This window comes from Aegilops tauschii, chromosome 1 (assembly GCF_002575655.3).
Source record: "Aegilops tauschii subsp. strangulata cultivar AL8/78 chromosome 1, Aet v6.0, whole genome shotgun sequence".
NCBI classification, from domain to species: domain Eukaryota; kingdom Viridiplantae; phylum Streptophyta; class Magnoliopsida; order Poales; family Poaceae; genus Aegilops; species Aegilops tauschii.
The window spans coordinates 382,544,026-382,559,405 of NC_053035.3; the positions used below are offsets into that span (position 1 = coordinate 382,544,026).

The 15,380-nt window shown below is 50.0% G+C and overlaps 1 protein-coding gene across 1 annotated transcript; it reads left to right on the plus strand.

Annotated features, from left to right (window-relative positions):
* Positions 1-8,825: 8,825 nt before the first annotated feature.
* LOC109744257 (uncharacterized) lies at positions 8,826-9,988 on the plus strand. The gene is made up of 2 exons (XM_020303359.4): positions 8,826-9,068; positions 9,220-9,988. The coding sequence occupies exon 2, from the start codon at positions 9,251-9,253 to the stop codon at positions 9,650-9,652; it is 402 nt and encodes a 133-aa protein (XP_020158948.1). The 5' UTR covers positions 8,826-9,068; positions 9,220-9,250; the 3' UTR covers positions 9,653-9,988.
* Positions 9,989-15,380: the final 5,392 nt, after the last annotated feature.

The window sequence follows — 15,380 nt, forward strand, 5'->3', positions numbered from 1 at the left end:
ATAAGTGTTATTTGGTGTTTGCGTTGAGCAGGAATATGATTTGATCATGTTTATTGCAATACGGTTATTCATTTAAGTTAGAGAACAATTGTTGTTCTGTTTACATGAATAAAAACCTTCTATGGTCATACACACCAACGAAAATGGTTTGTTGGATCTCGATCGTAGTGACACACATATTCATAATAATGAAGCCAAAAGATGCAAAGTTAATAATGATAGTGCAACTTATTTGTGGCACTGCCGTTTAGGTCATATTGGTGTAAAACGCATGAAGAAACTCCATACTGATGGGATTTTGGAATCAATTGATTATGAATCACTTGATGCTTGCGAACCATGCCTCATGGGCAAGATGACTAAAACGCCGTTCTCCGGAACTATGGAGAGAGCAACAGATTTGTTGGAAGTCATACATACAGGTGTATGTGGTCCAATGAATATTGAGGCTCGTGGCGGATATCGTTATTTTCTCATCTTCACAGATGATTTGAGCAGATATGGGTATATCTACTTAATGAAACATAAGTCTGAAACATTTGAAAAGTTCATATAATTTCAGAGTGAAGTGGAAAATCATCGTAACAAGAAAAATAAAGTTTCTACGATCTGATCGTAGAGAAGAGTATTTGAGTTACGAGTTTGGCCTTCAGTTAAAACAATGTGAAATAGTTTCACTACTCACGCCACCTGGAACACCACGGTGTAATGGTGTGTCCGAATGTCGTAATCGTACTTTATCAGATATGGTGCGATATATGATGTATCTTACCGATCTATCACTATCATTTTGGGGTTATCCATTAGAGACAGCTGCATTCACATTAAATAGGGCACCATCAAAATCCGTTAAGACGACGCCTTATGAACTGAGGTTTAGCAAGAAACCAAAGTTGTCGTTTCTTAAAATTTTGGGGTTGCGATGCTTATGTGAAAAGGTTTCATCCTGATAAGCTCAAAACCCAAATCAGAGAAATGTGTCTTCATAGGATACCCAAAGGAGACAGTTGGGTACACCTTCTATCACAGATCCGAAGGCAAGACATTCGTTGCTAAAGATGGATCCTTTCTAGAGAAGGAGTTTCTCCCGAAAGAAGTGAGTGGGAGGAAAGTAGAACTTGATGAGGTAACTGTACCTGCTTCCTTATTGGAAAGTAGTTCATCACAGAAATCTGTTCCTGTGACTCCTACACCAATTAGTGAGGAAGTTAATGATGATGATCATGTAACTTCAGATCAAGTTACTACCAAACCTCGTAGGTAAACTAGAGTGAGATCCACACCAGAGTGGTACGGTAATCCTGTTCTGGAGGTCATGTTATTTCACAATGACGAACCTACGAACTATGAAGAGGCAATGGTGAGCCCAGATTCCGCAAAATGGCTTGAGGCCATGAAATCTGAGATGAGATCCATGTATGAGAACAAAGTGTGGACTTTGGTTGACTTGCCCGATGATCGGCAAGCAATTGAGAATAAATGGATCGTCAAGAGGAAGACGGACGCTCATAGTAGTGTTACTATCTACAAAGCTAGAATTGTCGCAAAAAGGTTTTTTGATAAGTTCAAGGTGTTACTATGATGAGAGTTTCTCACTCGTATCTATGCTTAAGTCTGTCTGAATCATGTTAGCAATTGCCGCATTTTATGAAATATGGCAAATGGATAAACAAAACTGCATTCCTTAATGGATTTATTAAAGAAGAGTTGTATATGATGCAACCAGAAGGTTTTGTCAATCCTAAAGGTGCTAACAAAATATGCAAGCTCCAGCGATCCATCTATGGACTGGTGCAAGCATCTCGGAGTTGGAATATACACTTTGATAAGTTGATCAAAGGATATAGTTTTATACAGACTTGCGGTGAAGCCTGTATTTACAAGAAAGTGAGTGGGAGCACTACATCATTTCTGATAAGTATATGTGAATGACATGTTGTTGATCAGAAATAATGTAGAATTATTCTGCAAAGCATAAAGGAGTGTTTGAAAGGAGTTTTTCAAAGAAAGACCTCGGTGAAGCTGCTTACACATTGAGCATCAAGATCTATAGAGATAGATCAAGACGCTTGATAAGTTTTTTCAATGAGTACATACCTTAACAAGATTTTGAAGTAGTTCAAACTAGAACAGTCCAAGAAAGAGTTCTTGCCTGTGTTACAAGGTGTGAAATTGAGTAAGACTCAAAGCCCGACCACGGCAGAAGATAGAAAGAGAATGAAAGTCATTCCCTATGCCTTGGCCATAGGTTCTATAAAGTATACCATGCTGTGTACCAGATCTATTGTATACCCTACACTGATTTTGGCAAGGGAGTACAATAGTGATCTAGGAGTAGATCACTGGACATCGGTCAAAGTTATCCATAGTGGAATAAGAATATGTTTCTCGATTATGGAAGTGACAAAAGGTTCGTCGTAAAGGGTTACGTCGATGCAAGTTTTGACACTAAATCTAGATGACTCTAAGTCTCGGTCTAGATACATATTGAAAGTGGGAGCAATTAGCTAGAGTAGCTCCGTGAAGAGCATTGTAGACATAGATATTTGCAAAATACTTACGGATCTGAATGTGACAGACCCGTTGACTAAAATTATCTCACAATCAAAACATGATCACACCTTAGTACTCTTTGGGTGTTAATCACATAGCAATGTGAACTAGATTATTGACTCTAGTAAACCATTTGAGTGTTGGTCACATAGAGATGTGAACTATGGGTGTTAATCACATGGTGATGTGAATTATTGATGTTAAATCACATGGCGATGTGAACTAGATTATTAACTCTAGTGCAAGTGGGAGACTGAAGGAAATATGCCCTAGAGGCAATAATAAAGTATTATATATTTCCTTATATCATGATAAATGTTTATTATTCATGCTAGAATTGTATTAACCGGAAACATAATACATGTGTGAATACATAGACAAACAGAGTGTCACTAGTATGCCTCTACTTGACTAGCTCGTTAATCAAAGATGGTTATGTTTCCTAGCCATAGACATGAGTTGTCATTTGATTAACGGGATCACCTCATTAGGAGAATGACGTGATTGACTTGACCCATTCCGTTAGCTTAGCACCCGATCGTTTAGTATGTTGCTATTGCTTTCTTCATGACTTATACATGTTCCTATGACTATGAGATTATGCAACTCCCGTTTACCGGAGGAACACTTTATGTGCTACCAAACGTCACAACGTAACTGGGTGATTATAAAGGTGCTCTACAGGTGTCTCCAAAGGTACTTGTTGGGTTGGCGTATTTCGAGATTAGCATTTGTCACTCCGATTGTCGGAGAGGTATCTCTGGGCCCACTCGGTAATGCACATCACTATAAGCCTTGCAAGCATTATGACTAATGAGTTAGTTGCGGGATGATGTATTACGGAACGAGTAAAGAGACTTGCCGGTAACGAGATTGAACTAGGTGTCGAGATACCGACGATCGAATCTCGGGCAAGTAACATACCGATGACAAAGGGAACAACATATGTTGTTATGCGGTCTGACCAATAAAGATCTTCGTAGAATATGTGGGAGCCAATATGGGCATCCAGGTCCCGCTATTGGTTATTGACCGGAGAGGTGTCTCCGTCATGTCTACATAGTTCTCGAACCCAAAGGGTTCGCACGCTTAATGTTACGATGACAGTTTTATTATGAGTTTATGTATGTTGATGTACCGAAGGAGTTCGGAGTCCCGGATGAGATCGGGGACATGACGAGGAGTCTCGAAATGGCCGAGACGTAAAGATCGATATATTGGACGACTATATTCGGACTTCGGAAAGGTTCCGAGTGATTCGGGTATTTTTCGGAGTACCGGAGAGTTACGGGAATACGTATTGGGCCTTATTGGGCCATACGGGAAAGAAGGAAAAGGGCCTCAAGGGTGGCCGCACCCCTCCCCTTGGTCTGGTCCGAATTGGACTAGGGAAAGGGGGCACCCCCTTCCTTCCTTCTCTTTTTCCCTTCCTCTTTTCCTATTCCATATGGGAGGTGGAATCCTACTAGGACTAGGGAGTCCTAGTAGGACTCCACACTTGGTGCGCCCCCTCCTAGGGCCGGCCTCCTCCTCCCTTGCTCCTTTATATACGGGGGCAAGGGGGACACCCCAGGGACACACTTTGATATACGATATTTTAGCCGTGTGCGGTGCCCCCCTCCACCAGATTACACCTCGATAATACCGTCGCGGAGCTTAGGCGAAGCCCTGCGTCGGTGGAACATCATCATCGTCACCACGCCGTCGTGCTGACGAAACTCTCCCTCAACACTCGGCTGGATCGGAGTTCGAGGGACGTTATTGAGCTGAACGTGTGTAGAACTTGGAGGTGCCGTACGTTCGGTACTTGATCGGTCGGATCGTGAAGACGTACGACTACATCAACCGCGTTGTGATAACGCTTCCGCTGTCGGTCTACGAGGGTACGTGGACAACACTCTCCCCTCTCGTTGCTATGCATCACCATGATCTTGCGTGTGCGTAGAATTTTTTTTGAAATTACTACGTTCCCCAACACTTGGGTGCTGGCGGCTTCGCCTCGACGCTGAATGTTGGCGGGGAGGGGACTTCTTTTTCCCAGCCTGGCACTGGCGCTGGTAAGTCGCTCGCCTTTCGTCCTTCTTCCTTTTCCTTTCTGGCACTTGGCCTTGGCCTTGCCTCACTCCCTTCTTTGGTGTCCAGATCCCTCCTCGGTGAACCCAGAGGACGTGGACGCCATCATCGAGGACGTCGCCAGGGCCGCCAAGGCGGACGCCGAGAAGATCGCCGCCGAGGAGGCCACCAAGGGCGCGGCTGAGGACGCCACCAAGGGGCCCGCCGGGGAGGCCGGCAAGGCCGCCGCCGAGGAGACCGGCAAGGGGCCCGCCGAGGAGGCCAGCAGGGCCGCCGCGGAGGAGGAGGAGGTGGCTGATGACCAGCCTTCCTCCTCCGCTGCTTCCGGCTCCGGCAGGTACCTTAGGGTGAGTGACGACTTGTTCGTCCACCTTCGAGGCGCGTCGAGCACCAGGACACTCGTCGAGGGAGAGGTGTTCGATGACGAAGTGCTTGCCGCCGCCGGGCTTGAGGTCGTCGACGAGCCGAGCATCGGTGGCGGCGGCTCGGAGGAGGAGCGGCTCCTCCACGCCATGGGCGCCAACTTCCGGAAGCTCCAGGCGCTCCACCGCGCCCGTCTGGACAAGGCTAAGTCTAGGACGGCGGTGGTGGAGAAGGCGGAGGCGGACCTCCAGGAGCGCGTTGCTGAGACGCATGACTGGTTCCGCCAGGCCCACAAGGAGCTGAAGGCCGCCCAGGGCGAGCTGGCCAAGCGCGACGTGGAGCTCACCATGAAGCTCGCCAACGTCGAGAAGGCCCAAGAGACGGCGAAAAGCTTGGCCGCTGCCGCCGAAGCCGCCCGGATCCAGCACGAGGCCACGCTGAACTCCCAGGAGGGGGACCTTACTGCACACGAGGAGAAGCTCGCCGCCACGCTTCGCGGCAAGGATGAAGAGGTCGGGAAGCTTGTCTTGCAGCGGACCCGCGAGCTGGAGCAGAGGCACCAAGAGGCGCTCGATGCCCAGGCCCTGGTCCATGCTGGCAAGGTGAAGGAGCTGGAGGTAGAGCGGGACGGGCTAAAGGAGCAGGCCTTGAAGCTGTCCCAGGAGAAGGACACGCTCAACGGCGCTTTGACGGAGGCGCAGGGCGTGACCATCAGCAAGGCCGGGGAGCTCTCCGAGGCCATCAAGTCCATCAAGGACCTCACACTGAAGCTAGAGGGCCTTGAGGGGATGCTCACAGAGGCCAAAGCCTGGGAGGGGACCCTGGCCAAGGAGCTGGAGACCGAGAAGCAGCTGCAGAGGGACGAGGCCGCCGAGCATAAGGACTTCAAGGAGGGCGTGGACCGCTGGATCGGCCGCCTTGAGGACGTCGCCGGCAGGATCACCGCGCAGCTGGCTACCATGGGGATGCCAAATGTGAGGTACGCCCCAGAGCGTAGCGGGACCACCAACGCCAAGATGACCCTGATCTTTGAGTGCGTTCTCGGGGCCCTGGAGCTGCTTCACGCCAATCGGGTGGCCTCGCTGGCTGACGAGGCCCGGAGGCTTTGCCAGGGCGCCATGACTAAGGTTCTCACCAAGGTGGCACACTGGTACCCCGACCTCGACTGCGACGCCGCGCTGGAGAGCTTGCCGGAGGGTACTGACCTCGCGCCGCTCAGGGAGCGCATCAAGCCCATCATCAGCCGTGTCGGCGGAATTCTGAGGGTGCAGGACCAGCGCCGGGATTAGGCACCCCATTTCTTATCGCCGCTGCAGGTTCACAACCAAGACAATTGCCATCTTTAGTTAGAACCGCAGCAACAATTTGATGTAATATGACTCTGCGGCACTTTTTAATATTATGCATGTTATTTCCCCGTTCGATCTTTCCTTGTATGTCCACCCTACGTAACTGGGTACGCTTGCCGGCGCGTAAACCCAGGGCGGCGTCTTGGGGACGGGTCCCCATTGGCCTGCCGGGTGTGCTTGCTTCCGGACGAACCACCTTACCGCCCTTAGCGCGGCCGCCCGAACTATCGAGCTTGACTCGAGTCAGAGTCGGGAGCGCTGCCAAGCGCGGAAGGTTACCCCACCACTCTCGACGCGGCCGCTTTGAGCTGTTGAGCGGACTCGAAACAGAACTAGGGCGTTGTCAATCGCGGGAGGGCCCCTTCGCGTGCAGGTTTTCCATACATAGGCAAGATCTCCGAACACGATAACTTTATGTATAAAAGGAAATAACTCAAGGCTCTGAACGACTTCGCTTTTCTGTCGCCGCGCTGGCGTCCTCCGCGTTCGCAGGCGACGCCTTTTTCTCCTGGCCGTCTCCTTCTTGGGGGCCACGGCGACGAAGAACGCTAGGCTAGCTACTAGACCAGATTCTCACAATTGCAGCCCCCTACCTGGCGCGCCAAAGATGTCGGTGTGGAACGACACCTATGGGATCACGAGAATCCCTACTACGGTTGCCAGGGCACAGGGTTGCAAGAAGAGCAGGATCAGCAGTCAGCACGAGGATCGTTTACCCAGGTTCGGGCCGCGAGGATGCGTAAAACCCTAGTCCTTCTTTGGTGGATGTATTTCAGAGAGTTCTTGAGCTCTCGAACTAGCTATGGTGAGTGCGTGGTTCGAAAGAGCCGAATCCTCCTCCAGTACGCCACGTGCCTCCTTTTATAGTCGAAAGGGGCTGCCACAGTGGCATACAGGAGGTGGAAAGGCGTACAGTATTGCGAGCTTATCGCTCGTATTGCAGGACAAGTCGCATTTAATGCGCCGCTGAGGTGTCCCCTAGCTTTATTGGGGACGGGGGCGAGGCCCGTCCCGTCCGTCGCCGCTCCTCCTCGCTTCGACACGCGCCCTGGCCAGCGATGCGTGCGGCGCCATGTAGGCAGGCAGGCAGCTGAGGTGGCGCGGTGGTAGGGTCTTCACGAAGATCTGCATGCCGCCACGCAGGCGCCTGCTGAGTTGGCCTGGAAGCTGCATGTTGCCACGTAGGTGCCTGCCCAGTTGGTTTGGGCTGGCAGCTGCATGCGAACGGCGGTGGAGACTTGGCTGGTGCGGGCCGGGCAATGGCCCTACTGTCGTCTTCGGCGAGAGCCTTGCCGGGGGCCCCGGCAAGGGTCTTGCCGTGGCGCGCTGTCGTCCCCGGCAAGAATCTCGCCGGGGGTCTCGTGGCTCTCCTCGGCAAGGATCTTGCCGAGAATCGTTGTCTTCTAATCCTCACCTGATCTTGAATATGTCTTCACAAAGATCTGCATGCCACCACAGAGGTGCCTCCCGAGCCCTGGCCCCACGTGGCTGATGGCGTTGGGGTCGTGGGCTCAAGGGTGGCTCGCCATGTTGGTGTCTGGCGAGCCGCCCCGGCAAGAGGCTACCCCGGCAAGGGTCTTGCCGGGGGAACCTACTTCGTCCCTCTGCTCTTTATAGTCTTGGTCCTGGCGTTGCTCTGGCTGCCTCGGGCTTCGGTTTTACTTCGGTACACCTCCCCTGCTCTGTTTGGTGTGGCCGTGGGCGCGGCTCCGACTGCCCGTGCACAGGTAAAGGGGTACAAAGGTGCGCCCCTTCTTTTGTACACCGACATTACTGCAGCAGTTCTTCGCCATGTATGCATGTGCACTGTTTGGGCCTAGCCCAAAGACTCCTCGTATGCGTGTGTGGTCCAGACCCCGGGGGCTCCTGTCGGTGTACTAAGACATGGGTGCTTTATTACCCTGACTTGTGCACAGACAGTAGTAGCCTTCCTGGCGGCAGAGCTTGCCGGGGAACAACTCTAAACAAGAGGCAAGACTTGGCTTACAAAACCACGAAGAAGACCTCAAGGCAAGTCGTCGAGAAGTACTAAGTCAATACTGAAGATCAAGGCCTTGGTTGCCGGCACGCTACTTGGCGGCAAGTGAAGACCCGCCTCACTGAAGAAAGGTTTTCCAAAGTCTCTTCTAGCAGCTAGCACAAATTCTCTCTGGTCCACACCATGTGACCGGCCAATCGATCTTTAAATAATAATCGAGAAAAATGTCTGATCTATTCATCAACTATCATCGCAATAGATCAGAAATTACGGACCTTCCTAGACCTCTTAGCGACGACTACAATTTAACCTAACACACATCGCCAACCACAGGAATGAGAAGAGGGACCTGACCTTTACTTGCAAAACAAAAACGGAGCTAGCATCGTGAGACGGAGGGGGGCGATGGAGGGAAGCGACAGGGAGGGAATTTAAATGCTTCTGTTCAAGGCAATAAAGAACATCATCACCTCTCCACCTCGACGCAGCTTAGCTGTCCGGCGCCCTCATTATATATCGCCACGGGAGCTGCACCACCACCCCTCAAATACTCAGGCACAGGGCAGGGGGCTCTCACTTAGTCCGTGTCCTTCACCCCGGCAGCGCTAGCTAGTACGTGCATGCAAGTGCCCTTCCAAGCGCGCGCCTCCAAACCACCCTATCTCCATCTCCTCCACCTCCACACCCACATTAGGTTGGTTTCGCGTACACGTTCCGTGTCACTAGCTGGGTAGCTTCAACGTACTCCAAAGGTAATGTACCGCGCGGCAACGTCGGCTATTTAATTGCATCGATAGATCATTAGTATAGCTAGGTTGATGGTGGAGTATTCTGTTGATGTTGTTTTATGTTTGAGATCGAGCGAATGCATGACATGAGCTATATTTGGTGTGCATTGTGCAGTGCACCGGTGGTGTGCGGAGTTAGCTTGAAGATGAGCAGGAACAATGGTAAGGGGCCGAAGCTGGACCTGAGGCTGAGCTTTTCGCGGTCACGCGGCGGCGGCCGTGGCGGCGGCGGAGGGGGTCCATCGGCTGCGCCGCCGGGAGGCAGCAACTCGCCGAGGAGGATGTCTTCGTCGTCTTCTTCCTCCGCATCCCCGCCGAGCTCGTGCGTGTCGTCGGAGGGGAGCCCGGAGGCTGGTGGGGGCAGTGGTGGCTCGGCGATGATCCTCGCGGGCTGCCCCCGGTGCATGATGTACGTGATGCTGTCGCGGGAGGACCCCAAGTGCCCCAAGTGCCACAGCACTGTGCTCCTCGACTTCAACGACGTCGGCGCCGACCACCGCAACCCAGGGTTCGGCTCCGGCAAGGTCGGCAAGGGCAAGCGCGGCTGAACCGACCGGCCGGGCTTCTTCGATCTAGATGCTTAGCCGTCGTGTCGTCGATCGCCTAGCTGCAATCGACCGTCCTCTTTCGTTTCTCATCAATCGTGTGCGTGCGTGTTCGTTGGTGTTGGTGTGTGCGTGCGTGCGTGCGAGTTGGGTCAAGAAGAAAGGAATTATTCCGTAGACCCGTCCCTTCCATGGACTAGCTAGTGGGACGCCGGGGTGCCCATGGAACGGGTCTAGGTAATAATTTCATCTGTTGTAGTGTGAGTCGTGACTGCGTGCGTTTGTAGTACGGGGCAGTACTGGCAAGGATTAAGATTTTGTCTCTGAGGTTTTATAGAAGGCAGTAATGCCCTTGTCTCACCCCGTCCTTTGGCGCCAGGCACAGCCGTGAAGCTTGACGCGGCCGGGGCATAAATACGCTGCAGTGACGCATTTCATTTCATACGGACGAACGACCGACGTCGAGCTATAGCTCTGGCTAGCTATGTCAGCTAGGCAGCTCATTCATTCTCGTTTAACTCGCGCACATGTCCTACGTACGCCGCATCGATCGAACATACGTACGCACGTACGTACGTACGCCTGTATGCGTAATAACCTTTTCTGAATACTACATGGTTTTTGCATGACAAATGGTAGTAGTACTACTACGTACTCAGAACACGCAAAGATCATCATGAGATTAACATGAATGAAGACTCGGGCTGTCAAATCAAAGTTGAGAAAAGTCTTGTTTTCTCGAGACCATGCATGCACTAATAAAGCTCAGACAACTTTTCCTGCAAAATAAGTTTGCATGTTGCACGGTTCAGACTTCAGACCACACCACACCAGAGGGAAAGAAGCAAGGGAAGAGGCAGGCACGCATGGGAAGATGCTGGGTGGTTAGGGTCATTCAAAGGGGAGACTATTGCGGATTAACTCGCTTTTAAACCCAGAATGAATGCACGAGTAATTGGAGACAGTTGTGCAATAACAAAGAGGGGCATCGATCGTGTCAGGGCGCCGATGCATCAAACCACACAGTCGATGCCAACCTTGTCGCTTCAATGCGTTGTTGCTGCAATGCAAGGAAGGCCAATTGATTCCTCACACAGCCAGCCACTAAATGTGCCCTCATTTCCACTTCGTCTCAGCCTGCCCGGCTGTCTGGTACGCTAGCTTTCCACTGTACTCGCTACGCTCTACTGTGCGTACGTGCCTCTTCTGGACACAGAATCAAGGCACGCTGCGGCCGCTCCATCCCCTTGTACAGTCGCCGGCTTAATGCCGTCGAGAACCTCATAAACAGTGCAACAGCCGCAGCAGCAAGAAGATTATGAAAATTACTGGCGGCAGCACAGTGTGCATGCGCCCCAACATAAATTAAGGCAGGCTTGATGGCCTCCCTTCTGAAAAGGACCTGTCCAACAGTGACCTGTGGAGAAGACGCTGGTCGATATCAAGCTAGCTGGCCACTTTTAGGCAGACGCGCGCAGGGAGGCAGAGGTGTTTATGGTGGGCATTCAGCTGATGGCATCGCGGTCCGTGCAAAGCTAGCGCCGGGCTAGTGTCAACTGCGTGCTTGCAGATCGAGTACATGTGTGCATGGTCGTGCATGTAGAGTAGTAAACCGCGGCAATGCATGCATGGCCATACATATCCATCCTTGTCAGGCAAATTAAACGGATCGACCAATCAATCGACCAACCACTCGATTTTGAAACCCCTCCGAGCTAAAAGACCAGCTCATAATCAACCCCGATCATCGCAATTGAAGGCCATATAGTGCCTAGAGAGAAGATACGTACGGACTACTAATAACTAATAAGTGCCCATGAATATGAGTTGTTGCTTCTTGGCCAGGGTCACAGCTCCGACTGAGCTGTTCTTCTTTCCATGCAAAGATGCAGCGAATCATGTGTCCAAATGTTTTGATCATCAGATGTTCAATCGACCAAGTACTCCGTTTGATGCTCGATGCCGCCATCTAGGAGTACTTCAGCCATGAATGGAGATTGGTAGGAATCATAAGTTCACTTTTGTGCCTCGATGGAGGTAAATAGGTAATCAACTAAACTACTCCATTATACAAAGTGAGAAGGACAGGTTGATCAGCATGAGAAATGATTTCACAGCATGTACTCCCTCCGTTCCTAAATATAAGTCATTTTAGAGATTTTAATATGAACTACATACAGATATATATAGACGTAGTTTAGAGTGTAGATTCACTTATTTCGTTTCGTATGTAGTTCATATTTGGAATCTCTAAAAAGACTTATATTTAGAAACGGAGGGAGTAGTATATATGCATGCACGGCACAAGAAACTTATTAAGGATGGTGCAGATATTAAGCAGTGGGGGTGCTACCACAACTCAAGAGAACTGTCGTAGCTGGTACGCCAGTGTCAACAGCCTAGCTTGCGGATTTGTTGTGCAAATCGTATACCTAGCTATTACGAGGTCAATGGTCCATACGCATTTGATATAGCCAGCTAGCTGTACTACAAAGTACGTACTAGTACGTGGATCACTACTGGCAGACCGATCTCTGCCCGCCTGTTTTTATTTTTACTTTCGTGAAATACAGCAAAAGCTTGGCCTTTTCGTTAATTGAGCAAGGAGTAAAGAGTATGTACAAGGCCGAAGTCAAAAAGAAGTAAACGTACTATTCTACCGGAATGATCACCCCTAAGTGTATGGCTCTGGCAATACACCACAATCTAACCTCTCTCTTGGTATTGCCAAATACCATCGTAGGGAAGGACGCAAAATTTGGCATGCATTTCATGTAGCCAGCTAGCTGTACTACAAAGTACGTACGTACTAGTACGTGGATCTCTACAGGCAGACCGATCTCGGCTCGCTTGTCCAATGCTTAAAACTTTGTGAAGCAAAAGTGTTCGTGCGTGCGACGATCTATGAGACCAGCAACGGCCCCTTTGCGGTTCGACTGTGGGGATACGCACGCATAAAAAGCAGAGTCAGCAGACCACACAAGCGTTTACCCAGGTTCGGGCTGCCGTGAGGCGTAAAACCCTACACCTGCATTGTATATTGGATGTGTTTGAGATCAAATACAAGGAGCACAGCTTGCCGGCAAGGTGTGCGGAAAGTGCGGCTACGCATGTAAATGAGCAAAGTGTCGACCTTTGCAGATCATGCCAGTAGATAATTTTACTTCTCGAGATAGCAACTCCCCTATGTGACAATTCAGATGATAATCGTGAAGCAGATGATCTTGAGGCAGAAAACTTGGCCATGAACATCTATTCACAACAACATCCTGGAGCAAGGACAAACTGTTCGAAGGAGAAGAAGAGGCGAGGTGAGCGCGGACCTACTTTGGGGCATGGTTTACAGAGTATTTTAGCAAGGACCAGATCTACGATGAAGGTTGGCTTCATGGAGGGAGCAAACATGCCTATTAACCCTCTGCAAGCATGCCTTACGCAGCATGTATATGGAAGTGTGGGGCGCCATTGAAATGCAAAATTCATCCCTGGCTAGCTGTTCAACATCAGATTTGGACGTCGGACCGACGAGCTCGACATGGGTTGCAAGATCACCCCTCGCCATGCTACACGTGCTTGCAAGAGGAAGATAATGCCGAGCACATACACATCCAATGCCCCTATGCTAGACAGGTGTGGCAAAAATGCTTCAATGGATTGAATTTGATGGTTCCTCAGCCGCAGGACATGATAATCTGTTGGAGTGGTGGTTGCAAGCTAGAGGCAACTTAACAAGGGAGATCAAGAGAGCTTTTGACACGCTGGTGGTTGCCGTGGCATGGTCGCTATGGAAGCAAAGAAATGCGAGGGTGTTCAACCGGATAAATCAACAAAAAACGGTGGACGAGCTACACAAACACATCATGGACGAGATTAAAGAATGGAAGGAGGCCGGTTTAGGTGGTGGAGTGTTAGATAGGGTGGTGAGAGAGTAGGCTTTGCTTGCTAGGTGTGGGTGTAGGCGTTTTCTTCTTCTTTTGTGTGATGCTCGCATCACTCGCAACTTCTTGTAAATATTTCCGACTTCTATAAAATTATGGTACGCCATTGGCGTATTCTCAAAAAAAAAAAAACCTCTGCAAGCAGCAAAACTAGTTCGCAGGTGGGTTTTGAAGTCAAAAATCATTTGCCATTAAAAACCAAGTGGAAGGAGTAGAGTGCAGAAGGGAATAAGCATATGCTTCCTGAAGCATATAAAATTCAATAAAGGTCAGCCATCAAACGAATCTCTTTTGCATTTGTGCCATACCACGTCTTTTTAACTTCGCACCCTAAATATTGTAACACGCATGTGTGTATAATGTCTGCACTAACGTTTGAGTTTCCAAACAACGCTCCATTGCCCAAAGGAGTTTCTGACCCTGAGCAAGCAGCCGCATTCCCACCCAGCCGCCGCCGCTGTTCCCGTTGCAGTCCCGCCGCCGCCGTGCCCTAGCAACCCCGCTGCCCACTGCGACCGTTCGACTGAGCTCCGATGGCGAAGCGGCACCGTGATAGATCGTAGCCCACAGGAACCATCTGATATAGTTGGACGACAGGTACGTTTCTAGTCGAAACCCTAGCAAATAGGATTAGTCGATTGAATGGGCGATTTAACTGTTGCTTGTTGAGTTGCTCCAGTTTTCAAACAATACTGACATGTATTTAGGACTGGACTAGTGTGTAACGACCCGACCCGAAATCGGTCAAGTCTCTGTGTAGCTGTACCATCCCAAGATCATGCTGGCACACACAGTACATTGATGCAAAGATTCAAAGTTCAATCACACCTGAATTTATTACACGATTCACATATCGAGTATTTATTACATCATAATAAATTCGGCCGAAGGCCAACTCATGAGAAATAAACTAAATAAAGCTGCGGAAACGTAGACGAATAGCGAGTCCATCCGACTCCATAGGGCAATCGCCAAGCGTGGATCGTGGCCTCACTCCTGATCGGAAAATTCCTCTGCAACATAAGACGTTGCAGCCGTGTAGGTCAGCATTTTGAATATGCCGGCAAGTCATGAAGAGAGAACAACAATAAAATTACTAATACTATATGCAATTTGGCTGTGGGGCTCTAAGTTTCATTGTTTTGCGAAAAAGCCGGTTTTTCCCTACAACAAGGACTTGTTTGTAATTACTACAAAATGTTGGTAGTTATTGAGATGGTTCCGCCAACCAATGTCTCATTCCCAATTATTAAATAACCCCCTCAATTAATTTATTAAGTTCAGTGTTGAGATATATGAAATACTCCAATTCCAGAGGCTCATTTGTCCGTAACCGGGGACACGGCTAATCGATTAGGTTGTTACTCTGCAGAGGTCTGTGCACTTTACCCGCAAGAATCGTTCCCTCCTTTAAGTCTTCGCACTGCCTGGTGTTTGAAGACGGGACGAACGAAACAGGGTCTTCCGAAGAGTTCCTCTGGGCCACTGCCGGTGCCCATCCAATCCTACCGTTCTTCTACATCTCGTAGCACCGTCCGGCCAGAGTCACGCCTAGGGTCGACCAAGCCAGAGCCCATAATGGCTTGCGGCTGCACAGGTAAGCTTCTGGTCAATGGGGTATCCATCCGTCTCTTCGTGGCTGGGTGAAGCTTTCCGCAAGATGTCATGGCGCTTCTCCATGCATCCCGGCCATCCGCTGGTTTCTCCAGGGTGCCCGTCAACCGTCCTCCACCCAATAGTGAATTTTGAAGTCCATCTTGAGCTTGACGTCATGGGGTTGTCATCATCTTGAC